The sequence below is a fragment of the Lepus europaeus genome, chromosome 2 (assembly GCF_033115175.1).
Source record: "Lepus europaeus isolate LE1 chromosome 2, mLepTim1.pri, whole genome shotgun sequence".
In the NCBI taxonomy this organism is placed as follows: Eukaryota; Metazoa; Chordata; class Mammalia; order Lagomorpha; family Leporidae; genus Lepus; species Lepus europaeus.
This window is the reverse complement of record NC_084828.1, coordinates 82,876,135-82,894,498: the sequence shown is the minus strand read 5'-3', so window position 1 is coordinate 82,894,498 and position 18,364 is coordinate 82,876,135. Positions and strand designations below refer to the sequence as shown.

At 47.8% G+C, this 18,364-nt stretch overlaps 2 protein-coding genes across 2 annotated transcripts in view; one reads left to right on the top strand and one right to left on the bottom strand.

The window, feature by feature from the left end:
- Positions 1 to 359: 359 nt before the first annotated feature.
- The window catches only part of DYNLT2B (dynein light chain Tctex-type 2B), a 37,163-nt gene continuing 19,158 nt past the window's right edge, over positions 360 to 18,364 (top strand). The window contains exons 1-3 of the mRNA XM_062209548.1: positions 360 to 567; positions 2,832 to 2,965; positions 10,300 to 10,369. Of these exons, the coding sequence (XP_062065532.1) occupies positions 437 to 567; positions 2,832 to 2,965; positions 10,300 to 10,369 (335 nt within the window). The 5' untranslated portion in view covers positions 360 to 436. The remainder of the gene's footprint in view (positions 568 to 2,831; positions 2,966 to 10,299; positions 10,370 to 18,364) is intronic.
- On the bottom strand, positions 6,134 to 6,546 carry LOC133748420 (large ribosomal subunit protein eL34-like). The gene has a single exon (XM_062177211.1). The coding sequence runs from the start codon at positions 6,510 to 6,512 to the stop codon at positions 6,159 to 6,161; it is 354 nt and encodes a 117-aa protein (XP_062033195.1). The 5' UTR covers positions 6,513 to 6,546; the 3' UTR covers positions 6,134 to 6,158.

The window sequence follows — 18,364 nt, the reverse complement described above, 5'->3', positions numbered from 1 at the left end:
TTTGCTTTTTTCCAGCCACTTACAAAGCATCAAACCTGCCCTTGGCTCACAAAACAGGAGGAAGGCTGGGCTCGTCCGCGGGCCAAAGTGCAAGGGCCCCCGGCAGGTTCAAGGCGCTCCTCAGCCTCAAGTTCAAGTGTCCTTGAACTTCTAGGGGCGTCTGGTTCCGAGCCCATTTCCTCAAGGCTGAAGAGCGCTAAACGGCTCCTAACCAGAAGTAACACTAAGCTCGCTGCGCGCCGCGGAGGCTCCGTCTGACCAGGTCCCGCCCAGCAGCGGCTGCGCAGGCGCGGGGGAGGGCGGGCCCTGGGAGAGAGCGCGCGGCCGCGTCACGTGAGGCCCCGCCCTGTTGCCCTGGCGACGCTTCCCAGCCTCCTGCCCCCGCCAGCGGCCCGGCCTTCATCGCCAGCTTCGTCCAGGCCGAGACGCCCCGGCCATGGCCAAGCAGCCGGGCGCGTCCTTCTCCATGGGAACCTCTTTCTCGCTGGGCGATGGGGCGCCTGAGGCCGAGAAGAACCTGGGCGAACCTGAGAACACCTATATTCTGAGGCCCGTCTTTCAGCAAAGGCAGGTAACGGGCAAGAGGCGGCGGGCACGGCCTCGAGGCTGCTGCGCCTGGAGCGCCGCGCTCCTCCGGGCGCCCTCGCGTCGGGAAAGGGCGCTGGGCTGGGGCCGCGGTGCGGGGCGCCGACGTTCCCAGCCCCCGCCAGCAGGGGGCAGCAGTGTGCGGGGAGCGCCCTCAGACGGCCGAGCCCCGCTGCTCAGCTCGCGAAGGCCGGGGGAGCGGGGGAGCGGGGGAGCGCGCACTCCGCATAGGAGACGATCGAGGGGAGGGAGGCGGCGCAGCGGCCTGTCCGGGGTTGCCGCGCGCTCACGTGGGCCCTGAGCTGTACGAGGGCCTTCCCCGCCGCCCCGGACCCCTGCAGGAAGAGGGCAGTCAGCTAGACCTGTAGGGTGCATCCTCACAGGAGGAAACGATCAACGGCAACAGAGGTTTCCCAGGCTCGTCCTCTCTTGTTTGAAGCCGAGTGGGTGAATCTGAGGCTTGATAGGATGTGGGGGCAATCCTGTGAGACTATGTGTGACTTGTTTGGAGAAAGCTTGGCGTTTTACTGAGGATTGAAGAGGCCCGAGGGGAGAGCCAGCTACAGTGTGTTTGTTACTAGGAAGACCACGTTTTGAACAGATCAGATTTGACGAAGATGAATCTTGAATTCATCTGTGAAAGTGAGCAGGCAAGAGAGCAAAGAAAATACCTTGAAAGGTAGCAAGGGGGAGGGGGAGCAATGAGGGAAGGCTATACTACCAAATACTGAGTCACCTTGTAAACTTTGAGGACCGGCCCGGAACAGACAAACCAACCAACGGGATCCTAGCGCTGGAACATGACACGTTCAACCAGGACCTACCTAATGGTATCGTTATGTGATAGAATTAGGAGCGACTTTTTTTTTTTCCCTTTTCTCTCTCCATTTATTCAGTAATTCACTCATTCAAAATGGATTTATTAGAGTGCGTGTGCTGGCCATTGTTCTAGGGGATGGAGATGTAGCGGTACACAAAGCAGACAAAAGTCTTGGCCCTTGTGGAGCAGGGTTACCTAAGGGATGTGTGTGTTGTGTCAGTGCCAGGAGGAGAGGTAGGAAGGGATGTGGCGGGAAGGTGGCTTGAGGTTTCAGAGTGGCCAGGGAAAGTGACTTCTGAGGAGAGCTGAGAGAAGGTAGGCGGAACACCATGTGGGAGGCTCTAAGGTTCGCATGCCTGATGTGGCCTGAGGGTAGAACTTGGAGAATATAGTGGAAGACAGGTTAGCAGGTCTGGTGTGGAAGGTCCATGGGACCTTACAAGTCACAGGACCCTGCGTAGTTGGGTATCCTCAGTAGAGGAGTGTCGTGATTTGCCTTCTGTTTGAACAGGTTAAGTCCAGTTGCTTTGTTGAGAGTGGATGTTGAGAGCGATGGCATAGGTGGACACAGAGAGGGATTATTGAGAGGCCATTATAACCCAGGCGCAGAGTGCCATTGAATAGCTTGGAGAAGATGGTGTATGGTGGGTGGGGAGAATGAATTTTAGATTATTCTGAAGGTAGACTATGTAGGTAGGATTTGCTTAGTGGGATGAGGTCTGAGAAAGAAAGCAGCAACAAGGCTGACCACTGGGGCTGGTGAGAATGGAGTTCTCATGGACCCAGACACGAAGCCTGCAGGAGAGCAGGTGTGGAATCTGAATTGCCGGAGGGCATCCAGGGGGAGTGTGTGATGGGAAACAGGTTGGTCTGAAGACCAAGAGAGGTCCAGGCTGTGTTACAGATTTGAGATGTGACTTGTCTTCTTTTTTTTTTTTTTTTAAAAACATCTTTTTTTTTTTTTTTTTTTTTGGACAGGCAGAGTGGATAGTGAGAGAGAGAGAGACAGAGAGAAAGGTCTTCCTTTTTGCCGTTGGTTCACCCTCCAATGGCCGCTGCGGACGGCGCATCGTGCTGATCCGAAGCCAGGAGCCAGGTGCTTCTCCTGGTCTCCCATGGGGTGCAGGGCCCAAGGACTTGGGCCATCCTCCACTGCCTTCCCGGGCCATAGCAGAGAGCTGGCCTGGAAGAGGGGCAACCGGGATAGAATCCGGCGCCCCAACCGGGACTAGAACCCGGTGTGCCGGCGCCGCAAGGCGGAGGATCAGCCTGTTAAGCTACGGCGCCGGCCTAGTCTTCTTAATTTGTCTGCATTACTTTATTAATACAATGTCTAAATGAAGGATTCAGTGACGTTAAACCAGTGACAGAAAGCTGGGGGAGGAGAGGTCTGACCGACATGACGTTCTCGGATTGCTTTGTTTAGGTTCAGACCCTCCGTGGTTAAAGACTGCATCCATGCTGTGCTCAAGGAGGAACTGGTCAATGTTGAATATTCTCCGGAAGAAATGCCTCAGCTCACAAAACGCCTGTCCGAGACCATTAAAGATAAATTAAAAGGTACTTGTGGTAATAACCGGAAGTGATTTGTTCCTTCAAACACTCAACTATACCCATCTGTCCCCGTTCCCATCTTTAAACGAGAGGCATAAGTATGTCTGCAGTTACTTAGTGAGTTTTGCTCGGGCAGGGTTTCACAGATGGTGGGAAGGAGTGACGAGGTAAAGGAAAATGTTCCAGAAGGCCACCGTCTGAGCATCGAGCACTCCGGCTGCCGTCCTTCCGGGAGATTCTTGGTTGGTTTTCCCCAGACCTTCAGCCCCTCCCCCTCAGTCCTTCCCTGCCTTTGTCTCCTTACCTACTGTGGTGCTCAGCCCTCCACAGCTGCCACATGACATTTACAGATGGATTTTTTTTAAAAGATTGATGGGGCCGGCCCCATGGCTCACTTGGTTGATCCTCCGCCTACAGCGCCAGCATCCCATATGGGTGCCGGATTCTATCCCAGTTGCTCCTCTTCCAGTCCAACTCTCTGCTGTGGCCCGGGAAGGCAGTGGAGGATGGCCCAAGTGCTTGGGCCCCTTCACCCGCATGGGAGACCAGGGAGAAGCACCTGGCTTCGGATCGGCGTAGTTCCGACCGTAGCAGCCATTTGGGGGGTGAACCAACGGAAGGAAGACCTTTCTCTCTGTCTCTCTTTCTCACTGTCTAACTCTACCTGTCAAAAAAAAAGATTGATTTATTATTTTTGAAAGGCAGAGTTTCAGAGAGGCAGAGACAGAGAGAGAAAGAGAAAGGTCTTCCATCCATTGGTTCACTCCCCAGATGGCCACAACGACTGGAGCTGAGCCAATCTGAAGCCAAGGGACTGGAGCTTCTTCTAGGTCTCCCACATGGGTCCAGGGACCCAAGAACTTGGGCTCTCTTCTCCTGTTTTCCCAAGGCCATAGCAGAGAGCTGGATCAGAAGTGGAGCGGCCAGGATTTGAACTGGTGCCCATATGGGATGCCGGCACTTCAGGCGGTGACTTTACCTGCTATGCCACAGCACCGGCTTCTTACAGACATATTTTGTGCTCCTACTACTCTCTGTCTCTCTTTTGTTAGTAACGCTAGCAAAAACGTTATCATGGAACTACTATTAGTGTTATGTTGCCTGGAAAGTTCTTTACTTCTATCTGCCTTTTTTTTTTTTTTTTTTTTTTTTGGACAGGTAGTGTTATAGACAGTGAGAGAGAGACACAGAGAAAGGTTTTCCTTCCATTGGTTCACTCCCCTAATGGCTGCTACAGCCGGCAATGCGCGGATCTGAAGCCAGGAGCCGGGTACTTCCTCCCAGTCTCTCATGCGGGTGCAGGGACCCAAGCACTTGGGCCATCCTCTGCTGTCCTCGCGGGCCACAGCAGAGAGCTGGACTGGAAGAGGAGCAACCGGGACAGAATCCAGCGCCCCAACAGGGACTAGAACCCAGGGTGCCGGCGCTGCAGGCGGATGATTAGCCAAGTGAGCCACGGCGCCGGCCCCTATCTGCCCTTTTTTAAAGATACGATTTTTTGTAGGGAAAAAGTGTCTTTATAAAAAGTAATGCATGTTCATTGTAATACACCTAAACAGTTCTGAAAAGTTGACATGAATTTTTTTTTTTTTTTTTTTTTTTAAGGCAGAGAGAGGGATAGAGATACAGAGACAGTCGGAGAAACATCTTCCATCTGTTAGTTCACTCACCAAATGCCCACAATAGTTGGGATTGGACCAGGCTGAAACCAGTAGCCTGGAATTCCATTCTGGTCTCCTATATGAGTGGTGGGGACCCAAGTGCTTGAGCCGTCCCCTGCTGCTTTGGCTGGAAGCTGGGTTGGAAGAGGAGCCAGAACTTGATGCAGTCCAGTAAGAATGCAGGTGTCCTAAGACTGTGCCGAATGCCTTTCCTCAAGTTTTAAAAATTATAGAAGATTACATTACCCAAAAGTAGTTAACGTGTAAAAGTTTATATATTTTCTTTTTTGAATTTTTTTAGTTTTCAAAATTAAAAAATATAGAGGAATACAAATAAAATAGCCATCCTGGGGCTGGCACCATGGCGCAATAGGTTAATCCTCTGACTGCGGCGCCAGCATCCCATATGGGCGCAGTTCAAGTCCTGGCTGCTCCTCTTCCAGACCAGCTCTCTGCTATGGCCTGGGAAAGCAGTAGAAGATGGCCCAAGTCCTTGGGCCCCTGCACCCACATGGGAGACTAGGAAGAAGCTCCTGGCTCCTGGCTCTAGATTCACTCATCTCTAGTCATTGTGGCCACCTGGGGAGTGAACCAGCGGATGGAAGACCTCTCTCTCTTTTTCTCTTTCTGCCTCTCTGTAATTCTGACTTCCAAATAAATAAATAAATCTTAAAAAAAAAAAAGATACATGCTCATTATAAATAAATTGACCACTGAAAAGTCACCCGAATGCCACCACCCATAATTAAGCATTGCTAGGTGAGCAAATATATAGTTACATAGGAAGAATAAGTTTTAATATTCTATAGCATAATAGAGTGATTATAGTTCAAAGCCATTTGTTATATATTTTATAAAGAACTGGAAGAGAGGAATAATAAATGTTGAAGGATAGACATGGTAATTACCCTAATTTGATCCTTACACACTATATACATGTGTATCAAATTATCACACTACCCCAGACATACGTACAATAATGTAAAAAAAAGTACTAGGTGAACGTTGTGGCTGATCTCTTTTCTGTGTGTGTGTAGAGATGAATAATGGCAATGAGGTACTGTAGGCTTATTACCCATAGTCATATAGTATTCTACATGTGCATGGAATAATTCCTCACTATTTAGCTCTTTTACCATATATCATTGATGAGAACTTTATGTTGGTTCAACTTTTACCTGATGAGATTTTGTTCTGAGGCCGGCGCTGTGGTGCAGTGGGTTAACGCCCTGGCATGAAGCGCCAGCATCCCATGTGGGCACTGGTTCGAGTCCCGACTGCTCCACTTCCGATCCAGCTCCCTGCTATGGCCTGGGAGAGCAGTAGAAGATGGCCCAAGTCCTTGGGCCCCTGCACTCGCATGGGAGACCTGGAAGAAGCTCCTGGCTCCTGGCTTTGGATTGGTGTAGCTCTGGCGGATGTGGCCAACTGGGGAGTGAGCCATTGGATGAAAGACCTCCCTTTCTCTCTCTGCCTCTCCTCTTTCTGTGTAACTCTGACTTTCTTTTTTTTTTTTTTTACTCGAAAGTTTCATGTTTTTATTTAGCTTTCTGACTCTGTGCTTGTGCCTTCAACACTTTCACAACAATCTTCTGCTCCTCGATAAGGAAAGCACGCTTGATCCTGTCACGGACACATTTAGCACACATGGAACCACCATAGGCCCTGCGGACGTGTTTTTTGGTTTTAGACAATCTCATCAGGACTTTAGGTCTCACAGCACGAACCCCACGAAGTCTGCCTGGGCACACACCACATGCAGATTTTGGTGCCTTCCCAACCTTCTTAGTATAAAGGTAAACAATTCTGTTACCAGGAGTTCGGGACAGTCTGGTTTTGTTGGAGGCTGTATTGTAGGAGAGCCTCCGGCGGTACGTTAAACGCTGGACCATTGTGGCTGCCTCTCAGCCCCGTCCCGGAAGAGGAAGAAGCCTGACTTTCAAATAAATAAATAAATATTAATAAAAAAATATTCCGGCCAGTGCCACAGCTCACTTGGCTAATCCTCTGCCTGTGGCGCCGGCACCTCAGGTTCTAGTCCCGGTTGGGGCGCTGGATTCTGTCCCGGTTGCTGCTCTTCCAGGCCAGCTCTCTGCTGTGGCCCAGGAAGGCAGTGAAGGATGGCCCAAGTGCTTGGGCCCTGCACCACATGGGAGACCAGGAGGAAGCACCTGGCTCCTGGCTTCAGATCGGCACAGCGCGCCGGCCGTAGTGGCCATTTGAGGGGTGAACCAACGGAAGGAAGACCTTTCTCTCTGTCTCTCTCTCTCTCTCTCACTGTCTAAAATCTGCCTGTTCAAAAAAAAAAAAAATTTTTTTTTTCATTCTAAGTTTTTTCAGGGAAGACTCCTAAATGCTGCCTTTCACAGATTATATATCTAACTTTTTTACTAGAGTATGCTTTGGATGAATGTAGTATTTTTGAGGTAGTAATTTATTTTCTGGAATCTTGTGGATTTTGCCTTATTGTCTTCTGGCTTTGAAATAGGAGGCCAGCATGATGCTCTCTGCTTAGAGAATTGTATCCTTAGTTTTCATACCCTGTAACTTTTCTGGAGGAGTCTGGCCTGGTACGGAACATTTTATATCTTTTAATTTGCAGGTTTCTGTTTTTCTACATCAAGGGTTTTTTTTGTATGTCCTAATACATTTTCTGTTCCATTTGTCAGACCTCGCCTCCAGGACCACAAACCCTGTTAATGGGGGACCTGTTGTCTTCCATACCGGTAGCTCTTCTCTGCTGCAGGCTCTTCCTTTTTGTTGAGATTTACTTGTGATTGTCTTAAGCCAGTAATTCAGTTTTCCTTTGTGTCCTGTCTCTTGCCATTTTGAACTTACTAATTCTGTGTGGGTGTTCACAATATTGTGGTGTGGGTATTTCTAGGGCTATAATCTTCCTTTCTGAAACTTTGTTTTATAATCTGACTTCTTATTTGATTGAATTTATTGGTTTATGTTCTGCATGCTTAACCAATTGGGAGGGGTTTCTCTTGTTCCTAGATTTGGTTATCCCCTAGGTTGATTTTTTTTGTCTTTTATACAGCGTATTTCCTTTTGGTTTTTACTCTTTTGCTTTTGCAGTTTCATCACTGGATGTTGCCATTCAGTGTCTGTTGCTCTGCTCATCCTTCATAATCGTGCTGACGTTATATGGGTGACTTTTTTTTTTTTTTTTAATTTAAGTTCTCCTCCCCTGGATGAAGGTACTTCAGAAAGTTCCTGGAGGGAGCAGGCATTTGGCCTAATGGTTGACTCCAGTTAAGACTCCTGCATCCCATATCAGAATGCCTGGGTCTGATTCCTGGCTTTGGCTCCGGATTCTAGCTTTTTGCTACTGTGCACCCAGGAGGCCACAGCTGATGACTTAGGTAGCTGGGTCCCTGCTACCCTTGTGGGAGGTCTGGACTGAGTTCTGGTCCTGCTGTTGCAGGCATCTGGGTGTGACCCTGTGGATGGGACTTCTTTCTCTGTCTCCGTCTCTCTGCCTCTTAAGCAAACAAAAAAATAGTTCCTGAAAGACAGAATAAAAATGTTTATTTTGATACAAGAAATTTATATATATATTTATATGTAAATATATATATATGTGTATATATATATATATATATATATACATATATATATATATATTTGGGGTCATCCAAAACTTCATGGACAGTGTATAGTAGGGAGAAAGTGTGCATGGATTTCAAAGGTTTTGTTTCTTTTTTTTTTTGCTTCAAAATAAATTTTCTTTTTTTTTTTTTTTTTAATTTATTTGACAGAGTTAGAGAGAGAGACAGAGAGAAAGGTCTTCCTTCCATTGGTTCACTCCCCCAAATGGCCACTACGGCCAGAGCTACGGCTATCTGAAGCCAGGAGCCAGGTGCTTCCTCCTGGTCTCCCATGCGGGTGCAGGGGCCCAAGGACTTGGGCCGTCCTCCTGCCTTCCTGGGCCACAGCAGAGAGCTGGACTGGAAGAGGAGCAACCGGGACTAGAACCCGGTGCCCATATGGGATGCCGGCGCCGCAGGTGGAGGATTAACCAAGTGAGCCATGGCACCGGCCCCTCAAAATAAATTGAACTTCACTTTTTTTAAAAACAGTTTTATTTATTTGAAAGTCAGAGCCACATAGAGAGAGAAGGAGAGGCAGAGAGAGAGAGAGGGGTCTTCCATCCGCTGGTTCACTCCCCAGATGCTGAGTGGCCGGAGCTGCACCAATCCAAAGCCAGGAGCCAGGAACAACTGGGTCTCCCACGTGGGTGCAGGGGCCCAAGAACTTGGGCCATCTTCTACTGCTTTTCCAGGTCATAGCAGAGAGCTGGATGGGAAGTGGAGCAGTCGGGACTCGAACCGGCGCCTATATGGGATGCCGGCACTACAGGTGGCCGCCTTACCCACTATGCCACAGCGCCGGCCCCTGAACTTCATTTTCCATATGCTTTTTGAAGTATACTCTCATCTAGAACTATTTTGTTTTTCCCTCAGAACTGTTATTTGAGGGCTGGGTATTTAATATTCCAGCCACATTTCTATGGTGTTAGGGATTCAATAGAGAGGAGGAAGCTCAGTTGAGCTGTGTGCAGTTTTTAAAAATAACTTGGGCTCTGTCTCCTGAGATTTTCTTGAATATTCTGAATTAGCATTTGTGCTCCACATGGGAGGTTCCTTGCCCAGTGTATGGGCACTTGTATCAAAGAGAACTGGCCTTGTCTCATCTGGGCCCCTTCACTTTTCTTTCTTCCTTCCTCTCTTTCCTCCTTGCCTCCCTCCCCTCCCTTCCCTTTCCTTTCTTTCCCTCTCCCATCTCTCCCTTTCCCCCTCTCCTCCCCTCTCACCATTCCCTGGCCAGACAAGTTGGAAAATAAAGATGCCCATTTAGGTTTCTTCCCTCCAGATTTGGTATTAGTGAGCATTTGCAGGATTTTGTGGCTTTAACAGTACAGCTTCTGGGACAAGCAGTTGACTTGTGCTGGATCATCTCCGTATACTCTGGAATCTTGTGGCTTTATTTTTCTTATGTAGCTTACTGAGTGGCTTAGTTCCCTGAGGCCCTGGGCTCCCATGCCTTTGCCAGTCCCTCTGCATAGCCCGGAGAGCTGTCCTTAAGCTGCCAACTTCTCTCTCCTCCTTCCAGTCTCTGTGCCTTAATCTACCCAGTCCTGCAAGAGGTCTTTTCTGGTTATCTCTTCCCAGGGCCCAGGCAAAGGGAGGAGCCCCCAGCTCTGTGCTCAAACTGCTCCTCAATTTATGATAAAGTTATGTTTTCATCTCATTATTCTGTCTGCCTTTGAGCTCTTTTCTGCGATAAGTTCTTCGAGGCAAGAAGAGGGTCTTGTCTCTATCTTGGGGGCTGAGCTCAGCACCTGACTTAGAGTAGGGAAAGGCAGGCAGCGCGTGTTTCCCCAGAGTGCTGTGCATCCGCACTGTTCCACTGCACCTTCCCTCACCTTCCCATGTGCCCGGGCTGCGGGCTGGCACTCCCACTACACAGCAGAGAGGGAGCTCTCTAAGCTTACACACACAGTAAGTCTGCAGTGGGCTCTGTCTTCAGGTCTCTCTGAATCCCATGCTTATCGACGTACTTGTTAAGTACTTCTGGGCTGAATGCTTGTGTCCACTTCCGGCAAATGTGCCTCCAAGGAGTCATTTTACTATGCATTTACTTACAGACAACTTTCTTATTTTTTCTTTCTAGAAATGGGATTTGACCGATATAAAATGGTGGTGCAAGTAGTGATTGGAGAACAAAGAGGGGAAGGAGTATTGTGAGTAGTCGTCTTTCCTCCTCCTTTTTTTTTTTTTTCATGATATGTGCTGCTTATTATTATTTTTTTTTAATTTATTTGACAGGTAGAATTATAGACAGTGAGAGAGAGAGAGAGAGAAAGGTCTTCCTTCCGTTGGTTCACTCCCCAAATGGCCATTATGGTCTGTACTGCACTGATCCAAAGCCAGGAGCCAGGTGCTTCTCCTGGTCTCCCATGCGGGTACAGGGGCTCAAGCACTTGGGCCATCCTCCACTGCACTCCCGGGCCACACTAGAGAGCTGGACTGGAAGAGGGGCAACTGGGACTAGAACCAGTGCCCATATGGGATGCTGGTGCCACAGGCAGAGGACCAAACAAGTGAGCCATCGCATCGGCCCGATACGTGCTTCTTGACAGTGTAGGATTATATGTATGTTTCTTTCCATATTCTTTGTTGCCAGTTTTTACTTCCCTCTCCTAAATGAATTTCCTTGAAATTATTTGAGACCTCCTTACTAGGAAATCTAACAGTCCCTTCTTGAAGCTTGTTCTTGGCGTTGGCTCCTATTTCTTAAAATTCACTCGAGTTTTTTTTTTTTTTTTTTTTTTGCCCCAGTGACAGTTACCTAGCTTGTTTTCCTAAGTGCGTGCTTTCTCTCCTTCCCTGGTTCCTCTTTCTGCCCTGCATCCCCAGCTGAGAGTTTTCTTCAAGGCCCAGTTCTTGTTCTTCTGTTCGTCTGGGTGCTTTTTGATGGGTTTACTCATTCTCATGACCTCATTACGTTACTGTCTTGATGAGATCAAAATCTGTTTTTCTCATCCTTTCCTGTGCCCAGTGTTGGTCTTCCATTTTCCTTTGTAAACAGTGCCTAATTAAAAAAAAAACTACAATATTTGTTGAATGGATCGAAGAAATGCCCTGTAGATAATATTGATGAGAATTTTCATTGTAGAGTATTGGATCTGAGACACTAAAGATGTTTTCCACAGTCCAATCCCTTGTTTTGTGGATGCCACTTCTGAGGCTGCAGAATGATACAGCTTGCCAGTGTCAAGGTGATGTACGGAACCCAGCTCTCTGACTCCTAGCACAGTGTGTTCTACCATTTGGCCAAAAGGCTCCAGGAAATGTCCTCCCCATGAAGAGACTGAGACACTACTGTTGGGTCACCTCAGATCCAGCATGCTCAAATAGAGATCCTGGTTTCTTTTCCCACTATCTCTTTAACTTGTCATTTTAAAGAAGTTTTTATATGAAAGCAGAGTGACAGAGAGGGAGAGACAGAGAAATCTTCCATCTGCTGCTTCACTCCCCAGATGCCCACAATAGCCAGGGTCCTTGGGCTCCTTGAAGCCAGGAGCCAGGACCTCCATCTGGGTCTCCCGTTGGGTGGCAGGAACTCAAGTCTGTGAGTCATCAGCTGCCGCCTCCCAGGCGTGTTAGCAGAGAGCTGGATGGGAAGTGGAGGTGCGGGCAGGACTTGATCCCACGCGCCCTAATGGGATGTGAGTGTTCCAGGCAGCAGCTTGACTGTGCCATGCCTGCTGCCCTCTCCCGGTCTTAAACTTGCCATTTATTTGTTGACAAAACCGTAGGGTTTTTTGTCCTGTAAATTTTCTTATATTCTGACATTTTATGATTATATCCCTGTGGTATTTAATATATCTTCTGTTTCTTGTAAATAAGTAATTAGATGTAATCTTAGCCATAGGTTTGAGTTTTGGAACCAAAATATCACCTAGGTGTTTTGTATACATCCTATTGCATTTCATTAGGAGGCACAAAATGTCTGGTTGTCACTTTTTGTCTTGTTGATAATGGGGTCCAGATATTGTCACATGGATCCATCCATTTTAAAGTTCTCTGTGAGCTTTGCCATTAGTGGTTTTAGCAGGATATCTTAAATCCATTATTCCTTTTTTTTTTTTTTTTGGACAGGCAGAGTTAGACAGTGAGAGAGAGAGACACAGAGAAAGGTCTTCCTTCCATTGGTTCACTCCCCCAAATGGCTGCTGCAGCCTGCGCGCTGCGCTGATCCGAAGCCAGGAGCCAGGTGTTTCCTCCTGGTCTCCCATGCGATTGCAGGGCCCAAGGACCTGGGCCATCCTCCACTGCCTTCCTGGGCCACAGCAGAGCTGGACTGGAAGAGGAGCAACTTAGACAGAATCTGGCGCCCCAACCGGGACTAGAACCCGGGGTGCCAGCACCACAGGCGGAAGATTAGCCAAATGAGCTGCGACACTGGCCCATTATTCCATTCTAAAAATTTATTTATTGAACTTATTTGAAAGGCAGAGAGAGAGAGAGAGAGAGAGAGACAGACAGACAGTAAGAGCTTTGTCATCTGCTAGTTCACTCCCCAAATGGCCACAACAGCCAGCACTGAGCCAGGCCAAAGCCAGGAGCCCAGGAACCAGGAACATTCTGGGTCTCCCTCATGGGTGTCAGGGACCAAAAGTCTTGTGCCATTACCTACTGCCTCCCAGAATGGGCATTAGCAGGAGGCTGGGAACAATACTGGGACTGGAACGTAGACACTCCAGTATGAGATATAATCATCTCAAGTGGTGTCTTAATTAACTGTTGCATTAAATGCCCACACCATATCCATTATTTCATCAAGGGTTACAAAATGGAATCTTCTAGTATTATTACTGTTGTTATTATTTTTCACTTATTAGCTGGAATTCTTTGATTAAGAATAACCTTTTTGGGGGCAGGTGTTGTGGCATAGCAGGTAAAACCACTGCCTATGACACTAGCATCCCATATGAATCCCGGCCACTCCACTTCCGATCCAGCTCCCTGCTAATGCGCCTGGGAATGCAGCAGATGGCCCGAGTGCTTGGGCCCCTGCACCCACGTCGGAGACTCAGAAGAAACTCCAGGCTCCTGACTTTGGGCTGGCTTTGCCCCAGCTGTCACAGCCATTTAGGGAGTGAGTCAGAGGGTGGAAGATCTCTCTCCCTCTCTTTGCCTTTCAAATAAATAAAATACTTCTTTAAAAAATAAAAGAATCGGGTCAGCGCTGTGGTATAGTGGGTTAACGCCCTGGCCTGAAGCGCTGGCATCCCGTATGAGTGCTGGTTCAAGTCCTGGCTGTTCCACTTCCCATCCAACTCTCTGCTATGGCCTGGGAAAGCAGTAGAAGATGGCCCAAGTCCTTGGGGTCCTGCACCCACATGGGAGACCTGGAGGAAGCTCCTGGCTTTGGATTGGTGCAGCTCTGGCCATTGCGGCCAACTGGGGAGTGAACCATCGGATGGAAGACCTCTCTCTCTCTCTTTCTCTGTCTTTGCCTCTCCTCTTTCTGTGTAACTCTGACTTTCAAATAAATAAATAAATATTTTTTTTAAAAAAAGAAAGTGATTTTTCCCCTCTAGTCATGTGAAAATGTTTTCCTCTGTCTTTATTCTGATGTATATGGTTTTCTTTATATTTATGCTGCTTGGGGTTCTCAGAGTCTTTTGAATCTGTGGGTTGATACTTTGTATCAGTTTGGGAAAATTTTTAGTCATTATATTTAAAAAATTTTTATTTTAAAAATTTATTTATTTGAAAGAGTCACACACACACACACACACACAGGGAGAGAGATCTTCCAACCATTCTCCAAATGGTTGCAACAGCTTGGGAAGGGCCAGGCAGAAGACAAGAGCCTACAGCTCCATCCTGCTTTCCCACAGGGATGGCAGAGGCCCAAGCACTTGGGCTGTCTTTTGTTGCCCTCCCAGATGCATTGAGGAGCCAGGACTCAAGCTGGTGCTCCAGTATGGGATGCCAGCACTGCAGGTAGCAGCTTAACTCCGCTATGAAGGCAGAGTTATAGATAGGCAGAGGCAGAGAGAGAGAAAGAGACTGGTTCACTCCCTAGATGGCTGCAATGGCCAGAGCTGCACTGATCCAAAGCCAGGAGCCAGGAGCTTATTCCAGGTCTCCCATGTGGGTGCAGGGGCTCAAGGATTTGGGCCATCTTTTATTTATTTATTTACTTACTTACTTACTTACTTACTTGAAAGAGTTACAGAGAGAGAGGAGAGGCAGAGAGAGAGGTCTTCCACCCACTGGTTCATTCCCTAATTGGCCGCAACGGTCGGAGCAGTGCTGATCTGAAGCCAGGAGCCAGGAGCCTCCTCCAGGTCTCCCATGTGGGTGCAGAGCCCCAAGGACTTGGGCCATCTTCTACTGCTTTCCCAGGCCATAGCAGAGAGCTGGATGGGAAGTGGAGTAGCCAGGTCTTGAACCAGAACCCATATGGGATGCTGGCATTTCAGGCCAGGGCATTAACCTGCTGTGCCACAGCACCGGCCCCCGGGTTTATGTTTTTAGAGAGATGATCACAGAGGTAAAGGGCCATTCTCAGCACATCATATCAAGACTGTGTTATCAGCATGACTTGTGATTGTGGATGCTAACCTTGGTCACCTGCCTGAGGTAGCGTTTGTCAGATTTCTTCACTGTAAAGTTACTCTTTCCCCTGTTTTCTCAGTGTACTCTTTGTAAATTAAGCACTATTTGCAAGCCCACAATTTAGAGCAAGGAGTTGTGTAGGGCCTAGCATCTACATATATTACTTAGAATTCTTTAGCACAGAAGGTTTCTCTCTTCTCTCCTGTTTATTTATTCAGTTTTTAAAAAATACTTATTTTTTTTTAAAAGAGATACAGAGAGACAGAGACTGAGAGAGAGAGAGAGAGAGAGAGATACTGATTGATCTTCTATCTGTGGTTCACTCCCCAAATGGCTTTAATGGCCTGGGCTGGGCCAGGCTGAAGTGAAGCCAGGAGTCAGGAGCTTCTTCCTGGTCTCCTACATGGATGCAGGGGCCCAAGAACTTGGACCATCTTCCACTGCTGTCTCAGATGCTTTAGCAGGGAGCTGGATCAGAAGTGGAGCACTTAGGACTCGAATTGGCATCCACATGGGATGCCAGTACTGCAGGCAGAGGCTTAGCCTTCTATGCCACAGTGCCAGCCCCTTTTCAGTTGTTTTCTTATTTCATTCTGAAGTCATGGACATTTTATATTTTGGGTTATTATCCAATACTACTACTTTTTCTTGGTCAAATTGTCCCAGTGTTGGCCACTGAGAACTCCTTTAATTAACTGTATCCCTTTGACAACTCCAGCTGTGACTACTTTGGGACATTCTGTTACTTTTTTTTTTTTTAAGATTTATTTATTGGGGCCGGTGCTGTGGCATAGCGGATGAGGCCGCCACCTGCAGTACCGGCATCCCATGTGGATGCCGGTTCAAGTCTCAGCTGCTCCACTTCCAATCCAGCTCTCTGTTATGGCCTAGGAAAGCAATAGAGGATGGCCTTGGGCACCTGCAACCATGCAGGAGACCTGGAAGAAGCTCCAGGCTTCTGGCTTCAGATCTGTGCAGCTCTGGCCGTTGTGGCCATTTGGGGAAAAAGTTTTGTTTATTTATTTGAAAGGCAGAGTTACAAAGGCAAAGGGGCGGGGGGAGGTCTTCCTTCGGCTTGATCTCTCCCCAGGTGACCCAACGGCCAAAGCTGTGCCCATCCAAAGCCAGGAGCCAGGAGCTTCCTCTGGTTCTCCCACATGGGTGCAGGGGCCCAAGCACTTGGGCCATCTTCTACTGCTTTCCCAGGCCATAGCTGAGAGCTGGATCAGAAGTAGAGCAGTCAGGACTCAAACCTGCACCCATATGGGATGCTAGCACTGCAGGTGGTGGCTTTATCCGCTATGCCACAACATCAACCCTACTTTTTTTTTTTTTTTTTTTTTTAAGATTTACTCATTTATTTGAAAGGCAGAGTGACAGGAAGAGAGGGAGAGACAGAGAAATTGTGCATTCATTGGTTCACTCCCCAAATGGCTGTAATAGCCAGGGCTGTGTCATGCTGAAGCTGAGTCAGGAACTCCATCCGGGTCTCCCATGTGGGTGGCTGGGATTCAAGAACTTGAGCCATCATGTGCTGCCTCCCAGGGGCATAAACAGTGGCTATAATAGAAGTGAAGTGCTGGGGCCCACGCTGTGGCTAGGCTGGTTAAGCCTCCTTCTGCAGCACCGGTATCCTGTAAGGGTGCCAGTTCAAGTCCTAGCTGTTTGACTTTGAGTCCAGCTCCTTGCTTATGTACCTGGGAAAGCAGCAGAAGATGGCCCTAGTGCTGTGTCAGACCCAGAAGAAGCTCCAGGCTTTGGCCTGGCCTAGCCCTGAACATTGGGGCCATTTGGGGATGAACTTGTAGATGGAAGACTTCTCTCTCTGCCTCTGCCTTTGCATCTCCCTTTCTCAAACTCCACCTCTCAAATAAATAAATAAATCTTAAAAAAAAAATATCTAGGACTTGAACTGGTATTCTGATATGAGACACAAGTGATATGAGACACAAGCTTAACCCACTGCACTACTATTCCCTTAATTTCTATATTATCTTATACTATATACTTTTATTATAAAAGCTCCATCATGTTCATTCCCTGCCCCAGCCCCAGCCCTAGAATCAACCATTTCTTCCAGGAGCCCTGGTTCCATTTATTGGAGAATGGTATAAGAAACAAAGATATGGATTCTAGGTGTTGTTATCTTATAAAATATTGCTTCTGCTCCATCTGCTCCCTGCTCTCCTTTTGGGGCTCCAATTACATGTATGTTAGATCCTTTCTCTGTATTCCACATCTCTCTTTTTTTTTGACAGGCAGAGTTAGACAGTGAGAGAGAGAGACACAGAGAAAGGTCTTCCTTTCCGTTGGTTCACCCCCCCAAATGGCTGCTGCAGCCTGCGCGCTGTGCTGATCTGAAGCCAGGAGCCAGGTGTTTTCCCCCTGGTCTCCCATGCGAGTGCAGGGCCCAAGGACCTGGGCCATCCTCCACTGCCTTCCCGGGCCACAGCCGAGAGCTGGACTGGAAGAGGTGCAACTTGGACAGAATCCGGCGCCCCAACTGGGAATAGAACCTGGTGCGCCGGCGCCGCAGGCAGAGGATTAGCCTAGTGAGCCGCAGCGCCGGCCCCACATCTCTCTTATGCTCTTCTGAATTTTTCTTTTTCTTTTCTCTTCTTCATTTTGGAGACTATTCTGTTGATCTTTCTTTCAGTTCACTTCTCTGTTGTAACTGATCTGCTATTGAATTCATCTACTGAGTTCTTAATTTCAGTTCTATTTTTCAGTTTTAGAATTTTCATTAATTTTTTAATAGATTCCAATTCTCTACTGAAATATTTTTATCTTTTTATCTGTGTTCTCCATCTTCCTTCCCTCCTTTATTTTTACATTTTAGTCATAGTAGATATTTTATTTAATCATGTGAGTGGCAGAGAGCGAGCAAGTGAGCTCCCACCTGCTGGCTCACACTGTAAATGTCCTCAGCAGCACCTTGCCAGGCTGAAACTGGAACCCAGGTGTCCCATGTGGGTGGGGGGAACCCAGTTACCTGAGCCATGTTAACAAGAAGCTGACGTCAGAGCTGGAGCCAAGTACTGATCCTGGTACTCCGCTGTGGGATGTGGAGTCTTAGCCAGTGTCTTAACTTCTAGGCTAAATGCCCGCCTCATAGTGAGTGTTTTAGAATCATTATTCGCCTACTGTAGTATCTGGATCATGTGTGAATTTATTTCCATTGATTTTTTTTTCATAGTTATTTCTGTGGCTATGTCTCTTGGTATGTCTAGTCTGAATTTTGGATATGTGTGTTAAAAATAACCTCTTGATGATGTTTTCTTCCAGATAGGGTTTACTTTTTTTCCCTTTTGTGCAGGTAAGAGTATGGGCTGCTTGCCTTGCCCCCTTCAGGTATTTAGCTGAACTGAGGTTGGACTGTAGTTTTGATAAGGCTCCCTCTGTTTTTTTTTGTTTTTTAATTTTTTGACAGGCAGAGTGGACAGTGAGAGAGAGAGAGACAGAGAGAAAGGTCTTCCTTTGCCGTTGGTTCACCCTCCAATGACCGCCGCGGTAGGCGCGCTACGGCCAGCGCACCGCACTTATCCGATGGCAGGAGCCAGGTGCTTCTCCTGGTCTCCCATGGGGTGCAGGGCCCAAGGACT